At 39.7% G+C, this 20778-nt stretch overlaps 1 protein-coding gene across 4 annotated transcripts in view; it reads left to right on the top strand.

The window, feature by feature from the left end:
• Nucleotides 1–20778, top strand: part of ANO1 (anoctamin 1) — a 143728-nt gene that overhangs the window by 28388 nt on the left and 94562 nt on the right. For all 4 annotated transcript variants that reach the window (XM_070761560.1, XM_070761552.1, XM_070761578.1 and 1 more), the window contains exon 2: nucleotides 12227–12405. In XM_070761560.1, coding sequence (XP_070617661.1) covers nucleotides 12227–12405 — 179 coding nt within the window. The remainder of the gene's footprint in view (nucleotides 1–12226; nucleotides 12406–20778) is intronic.

Genomic DNA, 20778 nt, shown 5'->3' with positions numbered 1-20778 from the left:
AGGATATAAAAAGAGGCCTCCTGTCTAAAGCCCTTGATTCTATGTCTCATCATGGCCAACCAAAGGCATTGGGGCTCTTGTAAAACCCACCAGTTGGGACAATTACCACAACTATTAGAACATTCCCTGGTTTAAATCTATGCTGAATAAAAACAATTCCTGAATCTAAACTGCATTTAATTTTAATGTATGATTAGAAATTCTGTGAATGAGGAAATTTCCTTCCCATTTTTCAATGCCTTCTGTTATGTCTTCCATTTCCTCCTTCATTTCAAGCTAAAAAGTTCTAATTACTGTAGTATTTTTAATGGAGCAGTTGTTCCAACCACCTAATAATGTTGCTAGTGTCTTTATTATTTTTTACTTACCAGAACTTACACAATATACCAAATATGGTCCGACCATATATTTATATAAGAGTATTTTATCATCAGTTACATTTCCAGTCCCTATTAATTCTAAACATGCAAATTGCATTTTTTTTAATTTAGAAAAAGCTATATATTATATTGGCATTTTCATAAACCTGTCTATCATCACTCCACATCCTTTCTTGGCAATCACTGCCAATTTGCTTTAATGTATACATTGCCATATGCTTACAGCGAAATCGTGGCAGCTAAATTTCTTTTTTTAATTTCAAAGATATAAGATAAAACTCAGGAAAGGAGGTGGTCTCATTTTTTCAGTTACAGGTATTGAAATTTATATAAGTTTTTCAACTGAGCCTTGATCTTTTAACTCAGCTGTGAATTCTATTGCTAACATACAACCATCTTGGCAGTACATTGAATATTGTGTATTCTCTTCACTGTTTTCTTCATGGACTTAACTTATTGGCATAACATAATGATTTATTTATTCTACACTATTAAAAATCATTTATCTTATCCCTGTATCTAAGTTCCACAAAGTGATAAATGGATTTTGTTTTTAAAAAAATAGACATATTTAAAATAACGTATATTAAAAGTCATTTCATTTGGCAACCGCCAGTAAATGCAAAATTTTAACGAGGTGCATCTTGAATTGCTGGGGGCAGGAGATTCCAACTGTAAGATGTCATCATTGAAATGGCTAAGCTAAATGTTGCCAACTACTATATTTCTGAAGATAACAATCCTTTAATCTGTCACGAACTTTCAGTTTTCATACCCTATGTTCACAAGACTCAGTAAAAGCAAACAAAAGAATTTTCTGAATTTTCTTGTTTAGTCTTTCCCAAGCTTGTGTCTCCAGATATGTTGGACTACAATTTGCAGACTTCTCTGATAACATGACTGACATGTCTGCAGGGTATTGCTTTAGAGAGATCTGGTCATATCAGGCTAAATTTAGTTGAAATCATATTTTGGCTTTTTTTCTTCCGAATAACAGGTTTACTAATTAATTGATTAATTTTTTGATTTAGACATGCATGTTTTCCAAGCTTTCTTCTAAACTTCATGCAAAAGGACAGCTATTTCTGTTTTCCATCCTTTCCTTACCACTACTTTGGAAGACTTCATATTTTATTTTTAACAGAAATAGAGATAAAACAGTGACATATGCTCAAGAAGGATATGCGTGTTTGTATAAACAGGGGAATGGAAGTTTGTAGTCTATCCGGAACATGAATAAGATTTGGAGCGGTTTCATTATTTTAGCGCATCTGCTTCCCTGCTTGGCTGGAATGAACTTTTCTAAAGAAAACTAAAAAGCCAGACATTAAAATGATAGTATACAGTACTATATACAATTTATACGTCTTGATTGTGTGCGCCTGCCATGTAAAGTTAAAGAAAGAAAACATTGTAAAATAGACCGCCCTGGCTGAAGGCACCAGCTAATCTGTTAATCCCATTTTTTAGCCCATATAGTCCATCATCTTTCTTACCCTAATTTTCAGGAACTCTGCCAAAAAAATCAGTTTATGTAAGAATGAATATTCTGAGCATTCAGAATTTCCTTTTAAAACTAAGATGTAGCTCAATATGCATTAATATTCTGAATAGTGAATCTAGATATGTGAAAATGGTTGTGAACAATGTAGACATGAATATTTGTGAATCTCTTTAGGCAATGTAGTAAGTGGAAAAGTATATATTATTAAGTATACCTGATATTAGTTGTGGCATGCCTGATTCACAAGAACTGCACTTGTTTAAAAACTGCTCAGTTAAATAAGGTAATTACATCAGGCCATTTTGTGGTGGTGAGCCATGGTAGCTCAGCGCCCCTGTCTATCAGAGAGGGGTTTGGCGATTTCAAGGTGGTCCTGCTCAAGGAAGGCTGCATGGGGAAAACTTCTCTAGTCTTCCGTTACTGTGAGAACAAGTTATCTTCTGGATAATTGTACAAGAAACATTTTACAAGAAAATAAAATCCACGGCTTAGCTTCCATGCTCGCCTCCAGAGGAGGGGCAGATTGGGAAAACCTGTAGTGTTCAAAAAACCCGCAAAGTATTTTTTAATTAATATTTTTTGAAAACCCGTGGTATAGCCCTTCTGCGAAAGTCAGACCCAGGAAAGTCAAGGGACCGCTGTATAGGAACTGAAAGAATAGCCAATTTTTGTCTTTTCTCTTCTTTACTTAACAGAGATACAATGTAGTGTTTGTTTAGCATTGCTATGGATGTTAAAATAAATTGACATGGTTTTTGAGATAGTCCTCGGTATTGTGAAGAAAGTTAATTTATGAAATGAAAGACAGAGAGAGAGAGAAAGGAAGGAAGAAAGGAAAGAAAAAAAGAAAGATTATTTTGCAAATTTTAGTGAAAAATTTGCAAATTTTATTAAAATTTCTGTCCCTGATGGCATGGATAGCAAAATCCTTGGTTTTTAGAAAAGCCTTTTTCTGTTGATTCACATTAATTCTTTTGAAATGGGATAGATACAAATATACCAAGTTCTCTGCTTATACTAAAAATTGCATTCAGATCTTATTTTTCCTCTTTTAAAAAAATTGAGATTCATACGAACTTTATGCTTGGGTATCCAATTGTAGGAGCTTTGTAGAAGAATATTCACAATTGAGATCGTCAGTCCCATGAGGAATTCCAAAAAAATTCTTCTCCAGTAAACTTTTCATTTGGCACAATTTCCTTTTTAATTATAGTGCAGAACAACTTCATCTGAACAGTCTTCAGATGTTTCCAGTTTACCAGATATGTCATATGTTTAGCCTTTTTTCTTCTGTTCAATTGTGTCCAGTTCTCAGAGACTGCCTGGACATGTCCCTGCTGTTTTCCTGAAAAAAGGTTTTTCAGGATTAATTTGCCTCATTCCTAAGACTAAGAAAGTGATTGGACTAGGGCTTTGGGACTAGAATTCACAGACTCCCAGTTTGTGGCCTGGTAGCTTAACCACTGCACCAAATTGGCTGGACCCACTCCTCATGTTTAGTTTAGACGAGGATTATTATTCCCAAAAGCTACAAAACTAATGCGACTGAGTAAATTTTACTGTTAGTAATTTTAGAGCAAACAAAATGAACATGCAAGGGAGTGTTTGTTTGTTTGTTTGTTTGTTTGTTTGTTTGTTTGTATACCTCCCCTCTCTGAGTATTCAGAGCGGCTTATTCACAGTGCTCAAAATCAATCAAATTTTGATTATATAGTTGTTGATACTGTTACATTCTCAGACTGAAACACATAGGCTTCAGTCAGGTCCTCCATTCTGGAAGGAAAATACTGACTACTGATTGGCTAGACCAGGGCCGCCATCAGGAATGTTGGGGCCCCATACAGCCTAAGTGTCTGGGGGGACCCCCCCCCCCGCCATTTTAAAACTATTTTAAGTCGCCGAGCCACTCCATCCCCCGGGGATCATTTCCCGCTTCACGCCAAGCGAGGCGGTCCCATAGGCCAGTGTTTCCCAACCTTGGCAACTTGAAGATATCTGGACTTCAACTCCCAGAATTCCCCAGCCAGTGAACGCTGGCTGGGGAATTCTGGGAGTTAAAGTCCAGATATCTTCAAGTTGCCAAGGTTGGGAAACACTGCCATAGGCTATTTCAGGAACTGGGTTAAGCCGATTGTGTGGACTCATCCAGGAGAAAGAAAGAAGCGGGAGCGGCGAGGGAAAGAAAGAGCCTCCTGGCATTGGTCAGGCGGAGCATGGCTTATTTGCGGCTCCTTGGCACTTCTCCCTTCTTGGAAGAGGCCTTGTTGACAAAACCATGTGCTTTCTAGTGAGGGGAGAGGGGAGGGGGATCCCACACCTGGCAGCCACTGGCAAGGAGCTGGAAAGGACGAGGGGAGAGAAAAAGCAGGGTACCAGCAGTCAGGCAGGTGACTTGAGGGGGCACTCCCATCTGGAAGGAAGGGAAGAAAGGTGAGGGCGAGCTATGAAGGAAGGAAGGAGGAACGAAGGAACGAAGGAAGGAATGGTAAAAGGGGCGATCAAGAGAGGAATGGGTGAATGAATGGACGGAGGGTGGGAAGGAAGGAAGGAAAGAGGGAAGGGACAGGAACAGAGGAAGGGTGCAAAGAAAGCAAGGAAAGGTGTGAAAGGGGAGAGTAAGAGAGGAAGGAGTGAAAGAAGGGAGTGAGGGAGGAAAGAAGGGAGGAAGGAGAAGGAAAGCAAGAAATGGAGGGAAGGAAAGAAAGAAAGAAAGAAGGAAAGAAAGAAAGAAAGAAAGAAAGGGGGAAGGGACGGAACAGGAAGGAAGCAAGGAAACTTATGAAAGGGGAGAGTAAGAGAGGAAGGACTGAAGAAAGGGCGGGAGGGAGGGAAGAAGGTAGGAAGGAGAAAGAAAAGAAGAAAGAGGAAGGGAAGGTAAAAGAGAGAAAGAAAAAGAGCAAGAAAGAGCAAGAAAGAGAAAGAAAGAATTAGAAATAAAAAGAGAGAGGGGGAATTAAAGAAATGGAAGGAGGGAAAGAAGGAGAGAAAGCAAGAGAAAGAAAAAAGAATGAAAGAGCAAGAGAGAAAGAAAGAAAAAGAAATGAAAGAAAGAAGGAAAGAAAGAAAGAGAAAAGAAAGAGAATGAAAGAGAAATACTGTAAAAAATAGAGAGGGAGAATGAAAGAAATGGAAGGAGGGAAGGAAGGAGAGAAAGCAAGAGAAAGAAAAAAAGCAAAAGAAAGAAAAAAGGAATGAAAGAGCAAGAGAGAAAGAAAGAAAGAAAAAGAAATGAAAGAAAGAAAGAAGGAAAGAAAGAAAGAGAAAAGAAAGAAAGAGAATGAAAGAGAAATAAAAATAGAGAGGGGAATGAAAGAAATGGAAGGAGGGAAGGAAGGAGAGAAAACAAGAGAAAGAAAAAAGAATGAAAGAGCAAGAGAGAAAGAAGGAAAGAAAGAAAGAAAGACAACTCCAAAGAAAGGCTCAATGAGCGGATGCATGAAAAGAGGGATCTGGATCTCCACTTGCCTCCCCCTCGCACTTACCTGCTCCCAGCGCCAGCAGCAGGAATGCAAGCGAGTAAGCCGGTGCCCGCCCAAAAGAAGCCATTGGCTCCGGGCGGCGGGCGGTGTTCACGGCCCCCCGAACCCCCGGCCCAGCACCTCCGGAGGCCGAAAGGCGCGGCTCTCTTGCCTTCACAATCCTCGGGTGGACACAAGACCGGCAGAGAAGCCGGCCGGGCTCAGCCCTCTCCCGGCTTCCTCAATTCCGCTTCCCCAGCAGCGCAGCTTGGCTTTGGGAGGGCCGAGACACCCCCGCGGTGACTCCTCCTTCCGCGGCTGCCATCGGGGCTCCCTGCCTGTCTGCTGGCCTCCCTGCCTTCTTTCCTCACGGGGGTGGGAAGAAGGTGCGGGCTGCTGTCGGAGAAGCTCCGCAGAGGTAGAGTTCGTCGCAATCGGGGTTGGGGAGTTTTTGGCGGGCGCCGCCCCCCCCCCATTTTTCAATTTGGCCGGGCCCCTGACGCCACTCCCAGTAATAGCGGTCTATCGGCGGCCCTGGGCTAGACTGGCAGCTCCCTATAAAAGGGCTGGCTGTCAGACAGAGCCTTTGCTGGGTTGTAAATACACTGCTCAAAAAAATAAAGGGAACTCTTAAACAACACAATGTAACTCCAAGTAAGTCAAACTTCTGTGAAATCAAACTGTCCACTTAGGAAGCAACACTGATTGACAATCAATTTCACATGCTGTTGTGCACATTCAACTTTGTGCAGAACAAAGTATTCCATGAGAATATTTCATTCATTCAGATCTAGGATGTGCTATTTGAGTGTTCCCTTTATTTTTTCAAGCAGTATAATTGCCAAATAAAGAGCTGTTGTTTTGAAGCCACTCCTGTCTGCCTCTTCTATCCAACAGGTAAAATCAAAAGAGCACCTCTATCGTGCCTTGCTAGACTAGGTAGCTGCTGTTAGAATCAAAATGCTTATTTCCTGGGGATGTGGTCGGTTTCAACTCATACAATTCCCAACCAATATGAGAGCAAACAGGCAACAAGTTGGAGCAGGTTTATCTAATTAACAAATAGTAGTTATTAGATGGTTCAGTGCCATGGAGGAGATAAAATACAATTTATCTTTTGCAGGATTGATATTTTTATTGGAAAAATGTGGGGGGGGGGGTTTCCTTTACCGCCAATATTTTATGCACTGTCATATGGGTGCAATTGTTTGATCAGTAGTGTTACTTAGCTACATTAAGAATAACTCCTTTAGGCATATCAATCAATCAAAATATTTTACTTTTAGATGAAACAATCATATTTTTGTATACATTGATTTGCAAAGCCTTGTTGACTTTGGTTCTTATGTAAAAGGAAGAAAAATATAAGAAGAATGGTTTTAGTTTAAGACCTTGCTCTTTTTATAATCTCGGTAAACAAAAGACTAATATGCAGGGGCTCAAATTTAGGTACTGGAAAGCTATGTTACTTCCTTCAGCAAATAAATCACTGTTCCGTACAATGCACTAGATTAATTCAAATATAAAAGGATGTGTATATTAAGAATAAGCAGACCTATCAACAGAGGAAAATCACTGACAGGCCTTAAATATGCCCTATGTATAAGTGATGCCTTTTTTCAGACAAGTCTGTCACACTTGTTCCCTAATAACTTTTGACAAGAGGCAGGCCTTATTAGTTTTCCTGGTAGTTTATTTTAAGGAGATTGTTTAATTTGTTTTTATGGTTACTTTATCATTTTTTAAACAAAGAAAAATTTGCATTTGTGGGTAAAGTTGCATTTAAATGAGGCAAGTTGCTGGTTACAGTAAGCAAAGTACAAAGAAGTCATCTGTAAGAGAGAGACAGAGACAAACAGACAGACATACAGGTACTTTGAACAATGTCCCAGAAAGTCCATAGTTTATGTGTTCAATGCCATGAAATAAAGCAATCTATTCTGCACGCTGTAACTGTTCATCCTAACTGTATATCCTGGATTGTTTATTGTTCTGTTGTATGTGTTTGTATTGGTTTGTTGGAAGGTAAATAAAACACATTTCCTTTTATCCTTTTAATAGAACATTTTTTTCATCCATCCCTTAAATCCAGAATTCTCTTCAGATTTTATAACAGACCTGCATTCCCATATTCCGTTTACTGCACTCTTCCAGATGTTTGGAATTATAATTTTTAGACTGCCTGCCAATATAGTTGATGGCTATTCTGGCATGGATTTCTGGAGAGATGCAAGTTGGGAAAGACTATGCAATGAAAATGGAACATTTCAGGGACCACAACTTTATATAAGGAGTTAATTAGAGCAGCTAACATGAGCTATATAATGTGAACTAGAAAAGGCAAATTGGAAAAGGCATATGATGGACAAAATATGAAAACACATATTTTCTCAAGAAAGAAAAGTTTAGACCCTAATATTTTAGGCCAGTGGATAAATTGGAATTTTGAGAGATTGTGTGGGTCATTGTTTCAAGAAACATCAAGAGAAGGATTTTAATTGTAGATGAGTGGGTACCCAGTTCAGACCATGGTAGACAACCTGATGCTTTTGTGTCTCCCCAGTTTAAGATGCATTTGTTGAGACTGAAAAGTGTGCATGTATATGCGCATGCGCTGGATTGCACTCATTGTTGAAGTGGGCAACTATATAAATTGATTGAATAAACTTCTATAATCCTTAATTGTTAATCATGTTATTTGGACAGATATGTTCAAATCTCATTGGCATCAGGTTGGCAACTTTCAATTTAGATATCAACATACTGGTGAAGAACTGCTGCAAAAGCTTTTGGCAGTCTAAAGAAATAACATGCATAGAAATAATAGGAAACAGCAATTATTCTGCAACATCTGTTTTTTATTCCCTGTTTAAATTCAAGGCGCATCATAGTTTAAGCATCAAAGTATTTCCAAGCATATGTGTGAAGAACTCTTAAAACCTCTTACCTGCTTCAGAGAGAAAACCTGGGCTCTAGTTATTTATTTATGGAGTTTAGAGGCCATCTTACTAAAAAGCATTTTTCTTTAAAAGCAAAGAATAATAAAAATTATGTAACACATCATATGTTTCCAGAAGGGAAAGCCATACATAACAATAAAAACAATTTACAGGAGCTCAACAACTACTTTACCCCAAAGCTTGGCGGAAAAGCAAAGTTTTCAAACATTTTTGAAATATCATTATGGTGGGTGTTCTATTAATCTCTGAGAAAATACTATTCCATTTCCAACTTAATTTGATGTCTCTTGTTTCTTCAGAGAATACTTAAAAATATTTGCAAATATTTGTACATTAAACGTAATACAGTTCATATTCAATGGACAATATGATTGGTTTTCTATCAGCTTTCTGCAGCCAAGCTGATTGAGGAGAGCTATTCCAATCTCTATTTTATCTCTCTAATCTCTATGTTTTAACTACATACCATTTTAATAGTGAGAATATTTATAAAATGGTTACTACTACAGAGATCATATATCTTTAATATTTTTTCTTTCCATGAGGCCTTCACATGCTTGCTTAGGACTTTCTACTTTTTATTATATAAAAAAATTAAGATGTTCAATCTAGAATTGTAATCCAAAAGTGAATAATAATAATAATAATAATAATAATAATAATAATAATAATAATTTATTAGATTTGTATGCCTCCCCTCTTTGCAGACTCAGGGCGGTTCACAACAAGAATAGTAACAATATAACAAATCTAATATTTTAAAAACATCTTAAAAACTATTATTTTTTAGACTATTGTTGCTGAGTGGCCTCTGAGAATGGTGCTATGCCAACTGTCATCATTTAATATTAGTAGAGACTCTTTTCTCTGGGTTAGGACTCACAGTAGTAATTTTTTACTGCTGTTCTCCCTACATAGTAAGCTACACATTGAAATTGCCAAACTAAAGCTAAAGTTTCCAGGGCTACCTTCCATGCCAGATCTAAGCACCCCATGGGCCTGCTGACCTTGAGTTTGACATACCTGCAGTAACCTATAGGCTTAATCAAGCTCATCAGGCTAGCTGTTTTACTTTCAAATCCTCATCAAACTTCTTTCTCCTTCCCATCAACCATATAGTTTGTACTACTGAAACAGTAGTGAGAACCAATTCCTATCAGAAAAATTGAATGACAGCTTGGTTCAGAGCAAGAATGATATCTCTTCATTTTGTTATGTGCAGATGATGAGTAATGAGGATTTCTGCTGGGGGTATAAATACCCCTTCTTTTAAGGCCTACTTTCTGAGTAATGTGACTCAAGCTATTTCAAGAAGCATAGGAAGGATCATTTCAATATCACTTGAAACCAAGCTTGCCAAACTTTGATCATGTTATGCAAGCTGACTCACTTGAAAATCAATCACGCTGGGAGTGATCAGCACAAAAAAGAGAAGGGCACACCTTAGTGCCTATTGTCTAAACACTGTTAAAAAGGGATGACCATAACAGAGAATCATGGAGAGTGCTGAGAGTGGCCAAGGTTTGGACATGACTGAATGGCTGATAACAATGAAGAAGGATCAGCCTTTAGCAACTTTAGTTGGTTTTGATGGAACAAGCACATATGAAGTCCAAACTACACTATTTATTTTACAATATTTGTGATATTTATGGAACATAAAGTATGTGAGAAAGGAGGAAGTATAGATTAACATGATGGATTTAGTGTTCACAGATTGAGCAAATACTTGAACTCTTAACAAAAATTTCCTGTGCAGTTCCGGAAATTTACTTAATCTTACAGTGCTTCAGTGTATAATAATTGAACGAAAGGTTTATAGTTACTTCCTTGCATCTAATCTTTCTACAGTTTTACCTATAAAGAATACTAAAGAATGTTAAGAATGTATATATAGTGAGTGTTTGTGCACACGCATTTGTAAATAGACAACAAACCTCTTTGGCATTGCTGTATTCTAAAAGTAACACATTATTATCAAATGCGCTATTTGATTGAAGAAACAAAATGATTAGACTAGATGTTTTAGAAAGATATTTTATACAAAAAATAATTGTGTTTAATTTTGAATTAAGTAACATGCCCCATTTAAGAAGTTATTGTAACATTGAAATTAACATTTAATTTAATTCAAAATACAATACAACATTCCCCAAATAGATCACAATGTTCTAGTCATAATTTTTTATTTGTGGCAGATTGGGTTCATAGTTTGTTGTGATTTATATATATATATTGCATCAATTCAGCAGGTGTTACATTGAAGATTGCCCTCCGTTTCAGAGCATTCTGTCATATGCCTACAAGAACGTCCCAAATATGGTTCTTAATAGATTTCATACAGGAAAGTTGGAGATGTGCTGCTAACAGTTTCACGATAGTTAGCTTTGCTGGGCAGTCACCAAAACATTGTACTTCATGGGGGAAAATAATTTGAGAAGCAAGTTATACATGTCTAATCTTCTCTGAATCTTTTAAAATACCATATTCATTAGACCATCTCATTCTTAATGTAAGATTCAAGATTACAGATTACTTGATGTGTGAAGATCCTTGACTCACCCTTTTATTCCCACATAGTGATTAAGGAGTGATGGCAATCTCAAAAAAAAATATTCACAATTGTTTTAATGTAACATACTGACAATTTAGAAAAATGTTCTGTATTATAATGCATCCCTATTACCGTATTTTTTTGGAATATAAGATGCACTGGAGTATAAAATGCATCTTAGTTTTTGAGGAGGAAAATTGGGTGGGGGAAATCTGCATACCAGTTATTTATTTGAATAGCGTCCTTAGCCTGGTCAGCTTCAGCACATTATTTTATCCCTTGGTTAGGGCTTTAAAAAAATCTTATTCGGAGAGAGTAACTATGAAAGAGCCTGCAAGACAGTTAGAGCTGGAAGCATCATTAGCACCTTGTTAGGACTGGAAAAAATCTTATTCCACGCAAGTAGAGCAATGAAATAAAGCCTGCAAAGACTTAGGGCTGGAAAAACATTCTGCAGAGAGAGTAACAATGAAAAGACCTGCAAGGTAAGATCGTTAGCATCTAGTTAAGGCTGAAAGAAAGCTTTTTTAAAAATCTACATTTGGAGTATATAAGATGCACCCAAATTTTCAGCCTCTTTTAGGGAGGACAAAAGTGCAACTTATACTCCAAAAAATATGGTAGTATTTAAGTAAATCAACATCTATAAAATGTACTGGTTATGGGAAAGTTGGGATTTAAAACACTTATCCTGGAATTTACTAGACGTTCATTATTACTTTATAGGTTTCAGCTTTATATTACTGCAGTATTTACATGTCATCTTTCTATGATTTCCTGTTCTTTATGTGATACATTTGTTCTGCCTTACATCTTACATTGTTAACACTTGTAACAGTAGGGGCTCAGGTGTACACGCTGGCAGGTTGTCATGGTTTAAAATTTCATAATTCTTTACAATTGACAAATTGACTTAGTTCATGCTCTGACTATTAACATTATTTATACAGTAGGGCTGTGTAGGTAAGTTAACATGCAGCATATTCCGTGTGGGTCTCTGTTTTGTTCCGCTTATATGCTACTATTATTTGTTTGTGTGTCGAGGACAATGAATTTGTAATGGCTGTTTGTGAAACAATTAATTAGACATTCAATTCATTCAGCTGCTACTGCAGTCTAAAGAGTCTGGCAGCATCTATATTGTGACACAGAATCTTTTCTACCGAGCTGATTAGCTGAGCCAATGCCAAGAAGGAACCTGGGCAAAGCATACAAGTGTTCAGAGGAGAGCTGGGGAGCGTAAGGGAGAAAAGACAGGGGAGGTCCTTTCAGAAAACAAAAGACAGGGGGAGAGGCAGACCTGGACATGTTCCAGCTGGAAAAGTGATGCCACGAAAACCTCTAAGCTAAGCTGTTTCTCTTTTCTTTAGACCCTGACAGTTCATTTCATGGGGTGGAGTTTCTCCCAGAAAATGTCAGAGATGCTTCTAATGAAACAACAATGAGGATGAATGAGAAATACTCCACATTACCTGCCGAGGAGAAGGGAATCCACATCATCAACATCAGAGCTATTGAAGACATCGGCTATGTTCGCACAGAAAGTACGGTGAGTAGAAGAGCTGCATGCTCACCTGGTCTGTCGGTTCAGGAGGCACCTAGGTAATGCAGCTTAATTTCTCTAGTGCCATACAGTTTTGTGGCTGATGTTGTGCAGCTCACAGTACTTCCTTCCTTCCAAATGCAAGGCTTTGGTGTTAGTCCCTAAAAACATGGCATAGCTTTTTGGTCATTTATTTAAAAAAATAAGAATGAAAAGTTTATTTTTGGAATTGCATCATTCTAAAGAACCGTGTGGAAAAAAGACAGACATCTCTCTCTGTGTGTTTGTGTATCTGTTTACAATTGTTCTGTGTATATACACATAAAAATACATACATATGCATAAACACACAAATATGTAGGTTAGAATTTTGCATCTAATTGCATTACAGAAATAATATATAGAGTTTCTGACTTTTTGCACTGATCTCAATTGTATCTTTAAGTACCCACGTTGTATAACTTTTCAAAGTAAGTTTAATCTTATTTATCTATTTTATATTTATATCAATGAAATCCTCAAAAATATGTGACTATTGATGTGACTAACCTACAGACATGCAGAGTCAAGTCTAATTTGAATTTTTAAATTAAATTAATCTGCTTACTTTGCAACTTAAGATCAGAAACAAATCTTAACATATTCATAAGCCAATTTTATATATATAATCAATTTTCAAAGCTCACTATTTGAACTATTCTTTAAAAAATCAAAATTTTAATTTTAACATACCAAACAGTATGGCAAAACTTTCAAGAAATAGCATTAAAGTATTGGAGCAAGACAGAGGGACCAAGATCCAAGACTGTGGATAGCTACTGAAATTTGAGGGATGATTTTCAATTATATGAGATTCTTGTGGTGGAAAAAGGTTGGAGGAAGGAATGCCATGTAGTTCTGGGGGGAAAACCCCAGAGATATAAATCTATATATATAAACAAATACAAATAAAAGAATAATGTTAATAGGCTTAAAAATCCATTTATGTGGAGAAGACAAAATTATAACAGTACAAATGGCCTGGTTAAAAAACCTTACTAATAAATAGGATAAGACCTTTTGATTGAGTAAACTAATAAAATTAAGAATAAAAAAGATAATAGGTTAAGAAAATTAGAACATGTTTTCTTTCTTGATAGAGAATTGTAAATACCCCACTAAGAGAAGAACTTAGAAGAACTATGACTTGTAAAGTCATAGAACTTGAATTGCCTTTCAGAAATAGTGGAGAGGAAATATTTATACCCTTTCCATTAATAATTGCTTATTGGTTAGTGAATTTACCTGGCATTTGGCAGGAATAATTGAATGCATATGCATTCAGACTTTTATGTTCTTTTTATGGACAAAGTTTTTTTTAACTTTGTAAAATTTAACTTTGGGATTTCCAATAAAAGTTTGAAATCAGTGTAACAATATTTTACTTATTTTATTTTATTTTATTTATTCGATTTTTATGCCGCCCTTCTTCTTAGACTCAGGGCGGCTTACAACATGTTAGCAATAGCACTTAACATAATGTAATAACATAATGACCTGGAAAAAATACTTTTAGAGGCACATGTTGCAATTAGGGTGTATAATTGCACATTTTCATGACTCTCTTCCATGATACAAACATTAAAGGGGAAAGAATATATTCCTGTGTCTACACGATTTGGTCAAAATAAGGGGTATATGTAAGCACTGGAATTATGGTGCCATGGTAATTCATAGTTGTAATAGTGTGGTGAACAGCTCTTTGAAAGGATTATTTTAAGAATCCTTTGAGCCAAATATGAAAGTAACATTTTTATATTGATTCAAAATATTTAGAAGTCCGAATTGTACTGTGGTACACTAGTTAGGAATATAAAAAGTTAATAAAAAGTAATCAATATACTCCATTGTGGGTAGAGTACAATGATTGTTAAATTTGATAGACAATTCTTACAAGCAATAGGGAATTGAATGAAGCAGTGTAGCTGAAAAGGAACCAATTTGCATTCAGTAGCATCTTGTACAAATTTCTTATAAATTGCAAAATTAAGAATCAAACACACGTTTGATTCAGTGAGTGTTAAAGGACTTGGAACAACCATGTTTTTCCAATGGAGAAATCTGCCTAGGTTTCTTACTGCCACAAATAAATAAGTAAACATGACATGAAAGCAATACAAACACATGTAACAAGAACCTAATTAGACATTGTCAGTGATAATGAATGGAAAAGTAAATTGTGTTTATGTGCACGTGTGTGTGTGTGTATGTATGTGTATAGAGAGAGAGAAACAGACAGAGAGGCGCACACCCTGAATAAAAAGATTAAAATTATTTAATCTTTTATTTCTTTAAAAGATAAATGTAGAAAGTACAAAAACAGAAGAAATAAAAAATAGCAACAACATTGTTGAAATCTATAATAAATTTAGTAGATCACTAAAAAATTAAATTGTCTATATGCAATTTTCTATCACGGATCCGCATAACCTGGAATCCCAGGAGAGGGAAGGAAGGAAGGAAGGAAAGAAGGAAGGAAGGAAGGAAGGAAAGAAAGAAGGAAAGAAAGAAAGAAAGAAAGAAAGAAAGAAGCCTTAAACACCCAACTAATTCAATTACCCCAGATTTTAAAGGCATTTCAGTCACTTTAGCTAACATTTATATACTAAAATGTACTAAAGTTCTTAAACAAAAAGACTTCACAGACTCAAAAGGCCAGAGTATCTTTATCAAAAAGTACAAAAAAAGATGGATTAAACTTTTTTTCCTTAAAAAGGAAGCATCTGTTTTTTACGCCTCGGTCCAATTTATAGAAAGTGGTCTCTGGAGAAAGGCTACGCATGCAAACTTCGAAGCATTGATGGGTTTTTTTCTTTGCATAGTCCAATAAAACTTGAAATACTTTGTTTAAGGATAAGTAGGTTTATAAGTATCATTCCCAATCTGAAACATCAGCATGAGTTTTCACTGCCCAAAGTAACTCAATCTTTTTAGTGGTATTGTGATTCTAAGGTATCAAATTTTCCTAATGTATGAGTTGCAAAGATCTTTACAGGTGCATCTATTTATGTAGCACTTGATACTTCACCATTTTGAAAGCTATCTTCTGTTTAGAAGTTCTATCCTGTGACCTACATTTTAGTTTGAGAGTTTATGGGGATAAAATAACAGACCTAAATGTCGTAATTGACGCCTAATGGACCCGGAAGAGTTCCAGAAGGAGCTGGGGGAGATACCTGAATCCCTTGTCCACAATCCATTGAGTCCCTAGTTGTTGCCTGGAATAGGGCACCGCTAGGCGAGATCATCCAGGGGCCTGGGGTGAGGTATCATCAGTATGCTGATGATACCCAGTTGTACATCTCCACCCCATGTCCAGTCAATGAAGCAGTGGAAGTGATGTGCCAGTGCCTGGAGCCTGTTGGGGTCTGGATGGGTGCCAACAGGCCCAGACTCAGCCCTGACAAGACGGAATGGCTTCCCAAGGACAATGCCATCTGTCCGTCCATTACCCTGGGGGGGGAATTACTGACCCCCTCAGAGAGGGACCGCAACTTGGGTGTCCTCCTCGATCCACAGCTAACATTAAAGAACCATCTTTCAGCTGTGGCGAGGGGGGCATTTGCCAAGGTTCTCCTGGTGCACCAGTTGCGGCCCTACCTGGATCGGGAGTCATTGCTCACAGTCACTCATGCCCTCATCACCAAAGTTCGACTACTGTAACATTCTCTACATGGGGCTACCTTTGAATAGTGTTCGGAAACTTCAGATCGTGCAGAATGCAGCTGCGAGAGCAATCATGAGCTTTCCCAGATATGCCCATGTCACATTAACACTCCGCAGTCTGCAATGGTTGCCGATCAATTTCCGGTCACAATTCAAAGTGTTGGTCTTGACCTATAAAACCCTTCATGGCATCGGACCAGAATACCTTCGGGACCGCCTTCTGCTGCACGAATCCCAGCGACCAATTAGGTCCCACAGAGTTGGCCTTCTCTGGGTCCCATCGACAAAACAATGCCGTCTGGCAGGACCCAGGGGAAGAGCCTTCTCTGTGGTGGCCCCGGCCCTCTGGAATCAACTTCCCCCGGAGATCAGGACTGCCCCCACCCTCCTTGCCTTTCGCAAACTCCTAAAAACCCACCTCTGCTGCCAGTCATGGGGAAATTGATTCCCCTCGGCCGTCCCATTTTATGTATGGTTTGTTTGGGCTGTATGATTGTTTTTAAATTAAGGGTTTTAACTGTTCTGTTTTTAATCATTGGATTTGTATTGTGTATTGTTGTTGTGAGTCGCTCCAAGTCTTTAGAGAGGGGCGGCATACAAATAATAATAATAATAATAATAATAATAATAATAATAATAATAATAATCTGGGCCACTGGATCAGATTGTGCCTTTGTGACCTCTCCGCAGCAGTGGAGCCAGGAAAACTCCCTGGTTTACCAAGTAGCTCTGGGAGATGAAATGCCAAAACAGATGTCCAGAATGACGCTGGAAGTCCAGTAACTCCGAATCTGACCAAACACCACTAAGAACCTGTATTAATTCTTATTTAGTGGTGATACAGATGGTAAAATGTTTGCATTTTTCCATGCTTATTGCATCCTGACTCATGCCCAGCCACCCTTTTAGGGTGACTCCTTCCCTCTTCCAGGTGGAGGGAACAGAGGAGCCCTTGCAGGGCAGAGCTGAGGAATTTGTGCAGTATCTGTTGGATAAAGTCACTCAGATTCGGATGGATATGGCCTCTGATTGGGCAATGCAGACAGAGATGACAAGGGCAGATCTTAGTCCTGTTGTGTGAAATGAATTTGAGCCCGCGACACCTGAGGAAGTGGACAAGGCTGTGAGAGCTATGAGTTCCTCCACTTGCTTGTTGGACCCGTGCCCCTCTTGGCTGGTTTCATCCAGCAGGGAGGTGTCATGAGGCTGGCTCCAAGTTTTGGTCAACACTTCCTTGAGGGGAGGGGTTTGTACCACAACCGTCAAAGGTGATGGTTTTGAGGCCCCTCCTCAAGAGGCCTTCTCTGGATCCAGCAGAACTAAAGAATTTTCGTCCAGTTTCCAACTCCAGCTCCTACAGGTTGTTGGATGAAACTGATTATCTAGACTCTTTTCAATCAGGGTTCAGGCCTGGCCACAGCACGGACACTGCTTTGGTCTCTCTAATGGATTATCTCTGGTGAGCCTGAGATATCCACCTGTCTGGGAAGAGTTTGATCTGGTGACACCTGATGAAGTGGACAAGGCCATTGGAGCTGTGAGTTCCGCCACCTGTTTACTGGATCCGTGTCCCTCCTGGTTGGTCTCGGCCAGCAGGGAGGTGACATGGAGCTGGGCCCAGGAGATTACCAACGCTTCCTTGGGGAGGGGAGTCTTTCCAACTCTCTATAAAGAAGCGCTTGTGCGTCCCCTCCTCAAGAGGCCCTCCCTGGACCCAGCCGTACTTAATAACTATCGTCCAGTCTCCAACCTTCCCTTTATGGGGAAGGTTGTCGAGAAGGTGGTGGCACTCCAGCTCCAGCGGTCCTTGGAAGAAGCCGATTATCTAGGTCCCCAGCAGTCAGGCTTCAGGCCCGGTTACACCACGGAAACCGCTTTGGTCGCGTTGATGGATGATCTCTGGCGGGCCCGGGACAGGGGTTTATCCTCTGTCCTGGTGCTTCTTGACCTCTCAGCGGCTTTCGATACCATCGACCATGGTATCCTTCTGCACCGGCTGGAGGGGTTGGGAGTGGGAGGCACTGTTCTTCAGTGGTTCTCCTCCTACCTCTCTGGCCGGTCGCAGTCAGTGTTAGTGGGGGATCAGAGGTCGGCTCCGAGGTCGCTCCCTTGTGGGGTACCTCAGGGGTCGGTCCTCTCCCCCCTGCTATTCAACATCTACATGAAACCGCTGGGTGAGATCATCCAAGGACATGGGGTGAGGTATCATCAATATGCCGATGATACCCAGTTTTACATCTCCACCCCATGCCCAGTCAACGAAGCGGTGGAAGTGATGTGCCGGTGCCTGGAGGCTGTTGGGGCCTGGATGGGTGTCAACAGACTCAAACTCAACCCGGATAAGATGGAGTGGCTGTGGGTTCTGCCTCCCAAGGACAATCCCATCTGTCCGTCCATCACCCTGGGGGGGAATCATTGGCCCCCTCAGAGAGGGTCCGCAACTTGGGCGTCCTCCTCGATCTACAGCTCACATTAGAAAACCATCTCTCAGCTATGGCGAGGGGGGCGTTTGCCCAGGTTCGCCTGGTGCACCAGTTGCGGCCCTATCTGGACCGGGACTCATTGCTCACAGTCACTCATGCCCTCATCACCTCGAGGTTCGACTACTGTAATGCTCTCTACATGGGGCTACCTCTGAAAAGTATTCGGAAACTTCAGATCGTGCAGAATGCAGCTGCGAGAGCAGTCATGGGCTTACCTAGGTATGCCCATGTTTCACCATCACTCCGCAGTCTGCATTGGCTGCCGATCAATTTCCGGTCACAATTCAAAGTGTTGGTTATGACCTTTAAAGCCCTTCATGGCATCGGACCAGAATACCTCCGAGACCGCCTCCTGCCGCACGAATCCCAGCGACCGATTAGGTCCCACAGAGTGGGCCTTCTCCGGGTCCCGTCAACTAAACAGTGTCGGTTGGCGGGCCCCAGGGGAAGAGCCTTCTCTGTGGCGGCACCGGCTCTCTGGAACCAACTCCCCCCGGAGATTAGAACTGCCCCTACTCTACCTGCCTTCCGTAAACTCCTTAAAACCCACCTTTGCCGTCAGGCATGGGGGAACTAAGACATCTCCCCCTGGGCATGTTTAAATTGTGTATGGTATGCTTGTGAGTGTGTATGTATTATATGGGGTTTTCTTTTTAAATCTTAAATGTTTTAAATGTATTCAGATTATTTATGATTTGTTTTTCTCTGCTGTGAGCCGCCCCGAGTCTTCGGAGAGGGGCGGCATACAAATCTAAATAATAAATAAATAAATAAAATAAATATCATTCCTCTATCTTGCTGTTATTTGACCTCTCAGCAGTTTTCGATACCATCAACCATGGTATCCTTCTGCGCTGACTAAGGGAGCTAGGATTGAGAGGCACCGTGTTACAATGGTTCTTCTCCTATCTCTCTGGTGGATGGCAATTGGTGTTGGTGGGAGAGCAGAGATTGACCCCTAGGCCCCTCATTTGCGGGGTGCCTCAGGCTTCGGTCCTCTCTCCTCTACTATTTGACATATACATGAAGCCACTGGGTAAGATGGGGTGAGGTTTCAGCAATATGCTGATGATACCCAGCTATATATCTCTACCCCATGTCAGTTCAGTGAAACAGTGGATGCGATATGCTGGTGCCTGGATGAAGTGAGGGTCTGGATGGGAGTCAACATGCTCAAACTTAACCCAGACAAGACCAAGTGGCTATGGATACTCCCTCCGAAGGACTATGTCAACTGTCCTTTCTTGGTTCTGAGGGGAGAGAAATTAACCTCAGAACAGTTTGCAATTTGGGTGCCCTCCTAGACTCACAGCTTAGACTAGATCAACACCTGACAGCTGTAGCTAGGGGGACCTTTGCACAGGTTCGACTAGTGCACCAATTGCAACCCTACTTGGATCGAGAGATTCTTCTCACGGTCACTCATGTCCTTATCACCTCATGGCTGGACTATTTCAATGTGCTCTACATGGGGCTACCCCTGAAGAATGTTCGGAGACTACAGTTGGTTCAATATGCAGCTGGGCGAGATGTTGTGGGTGCACCAAGATACACCCTCACTACACCAATTCTTTGCGAGCTGCACTGGCTTTCTATTGGTCTCTGGTCACAATTCAAGCCCTACATGGTTTAGTGCCAGTGTATCTTTGAGACTGCCTTCTACCACATACCTCCCATTGAGCAGTAAGAGCCCACATGGTTGATCTTCTTCATATCCAATCAGCTAAACAGTGTTGGTTGGCGGGTCCATGAGGGAGAGCCTTCTCTGTGGTTGCTCCGACTCTCTGGGCTACCCCCACCTTATTGGCCTTCCAGAAAGCTGTAAGGCCATTGATCTCAAGAGGATGACTAGAGAGGTCGACCCATGTTTTTGTTGTGAACTGCCCTGAGTCCTTACAGAGTTGGCGTCATAGAAATTTAATTTATTAAATGAATAAATAAAAATAATTGTTTTAGGAATTGTAAATCAGATCCTGCTATATTTCTCGGAGTAAACTTGGCTTATCCACATTAGGTGTGCCAACATATTACATGGTTTTCTTAATCATGATCTACAAATAAGCACAAATACTTTTACTGGAAGATAAATTGAGATTCATAAGCCTTTTTATTCAAAAACCTATTTTTAAGAAGCATGTATGTTTTGAAAAATTTAAACTTTAATTGCAATACAGTAATACCCCGGTTATTG

Source organism: Erythrolamprus reginae, chromosome 1 (assembly GCF_031021105.1).
Source record: "Erythrolamprus reginae isolate rEryReg1 chromosome 1, rEryReg1.hap1, whole genome shotgun sequence".
NCBI lineage: Eukaryota > Metazoa > Chordata > Lepidosauria > Squamata > Dipsadidae > Erythrolamprus > Erythrolamprus reginae.
The sequence above is the reverse complement of the archived record's forward strand: the minus strand, read 5'-3'. Positions and strand labels throughout refer to the sequence as shown.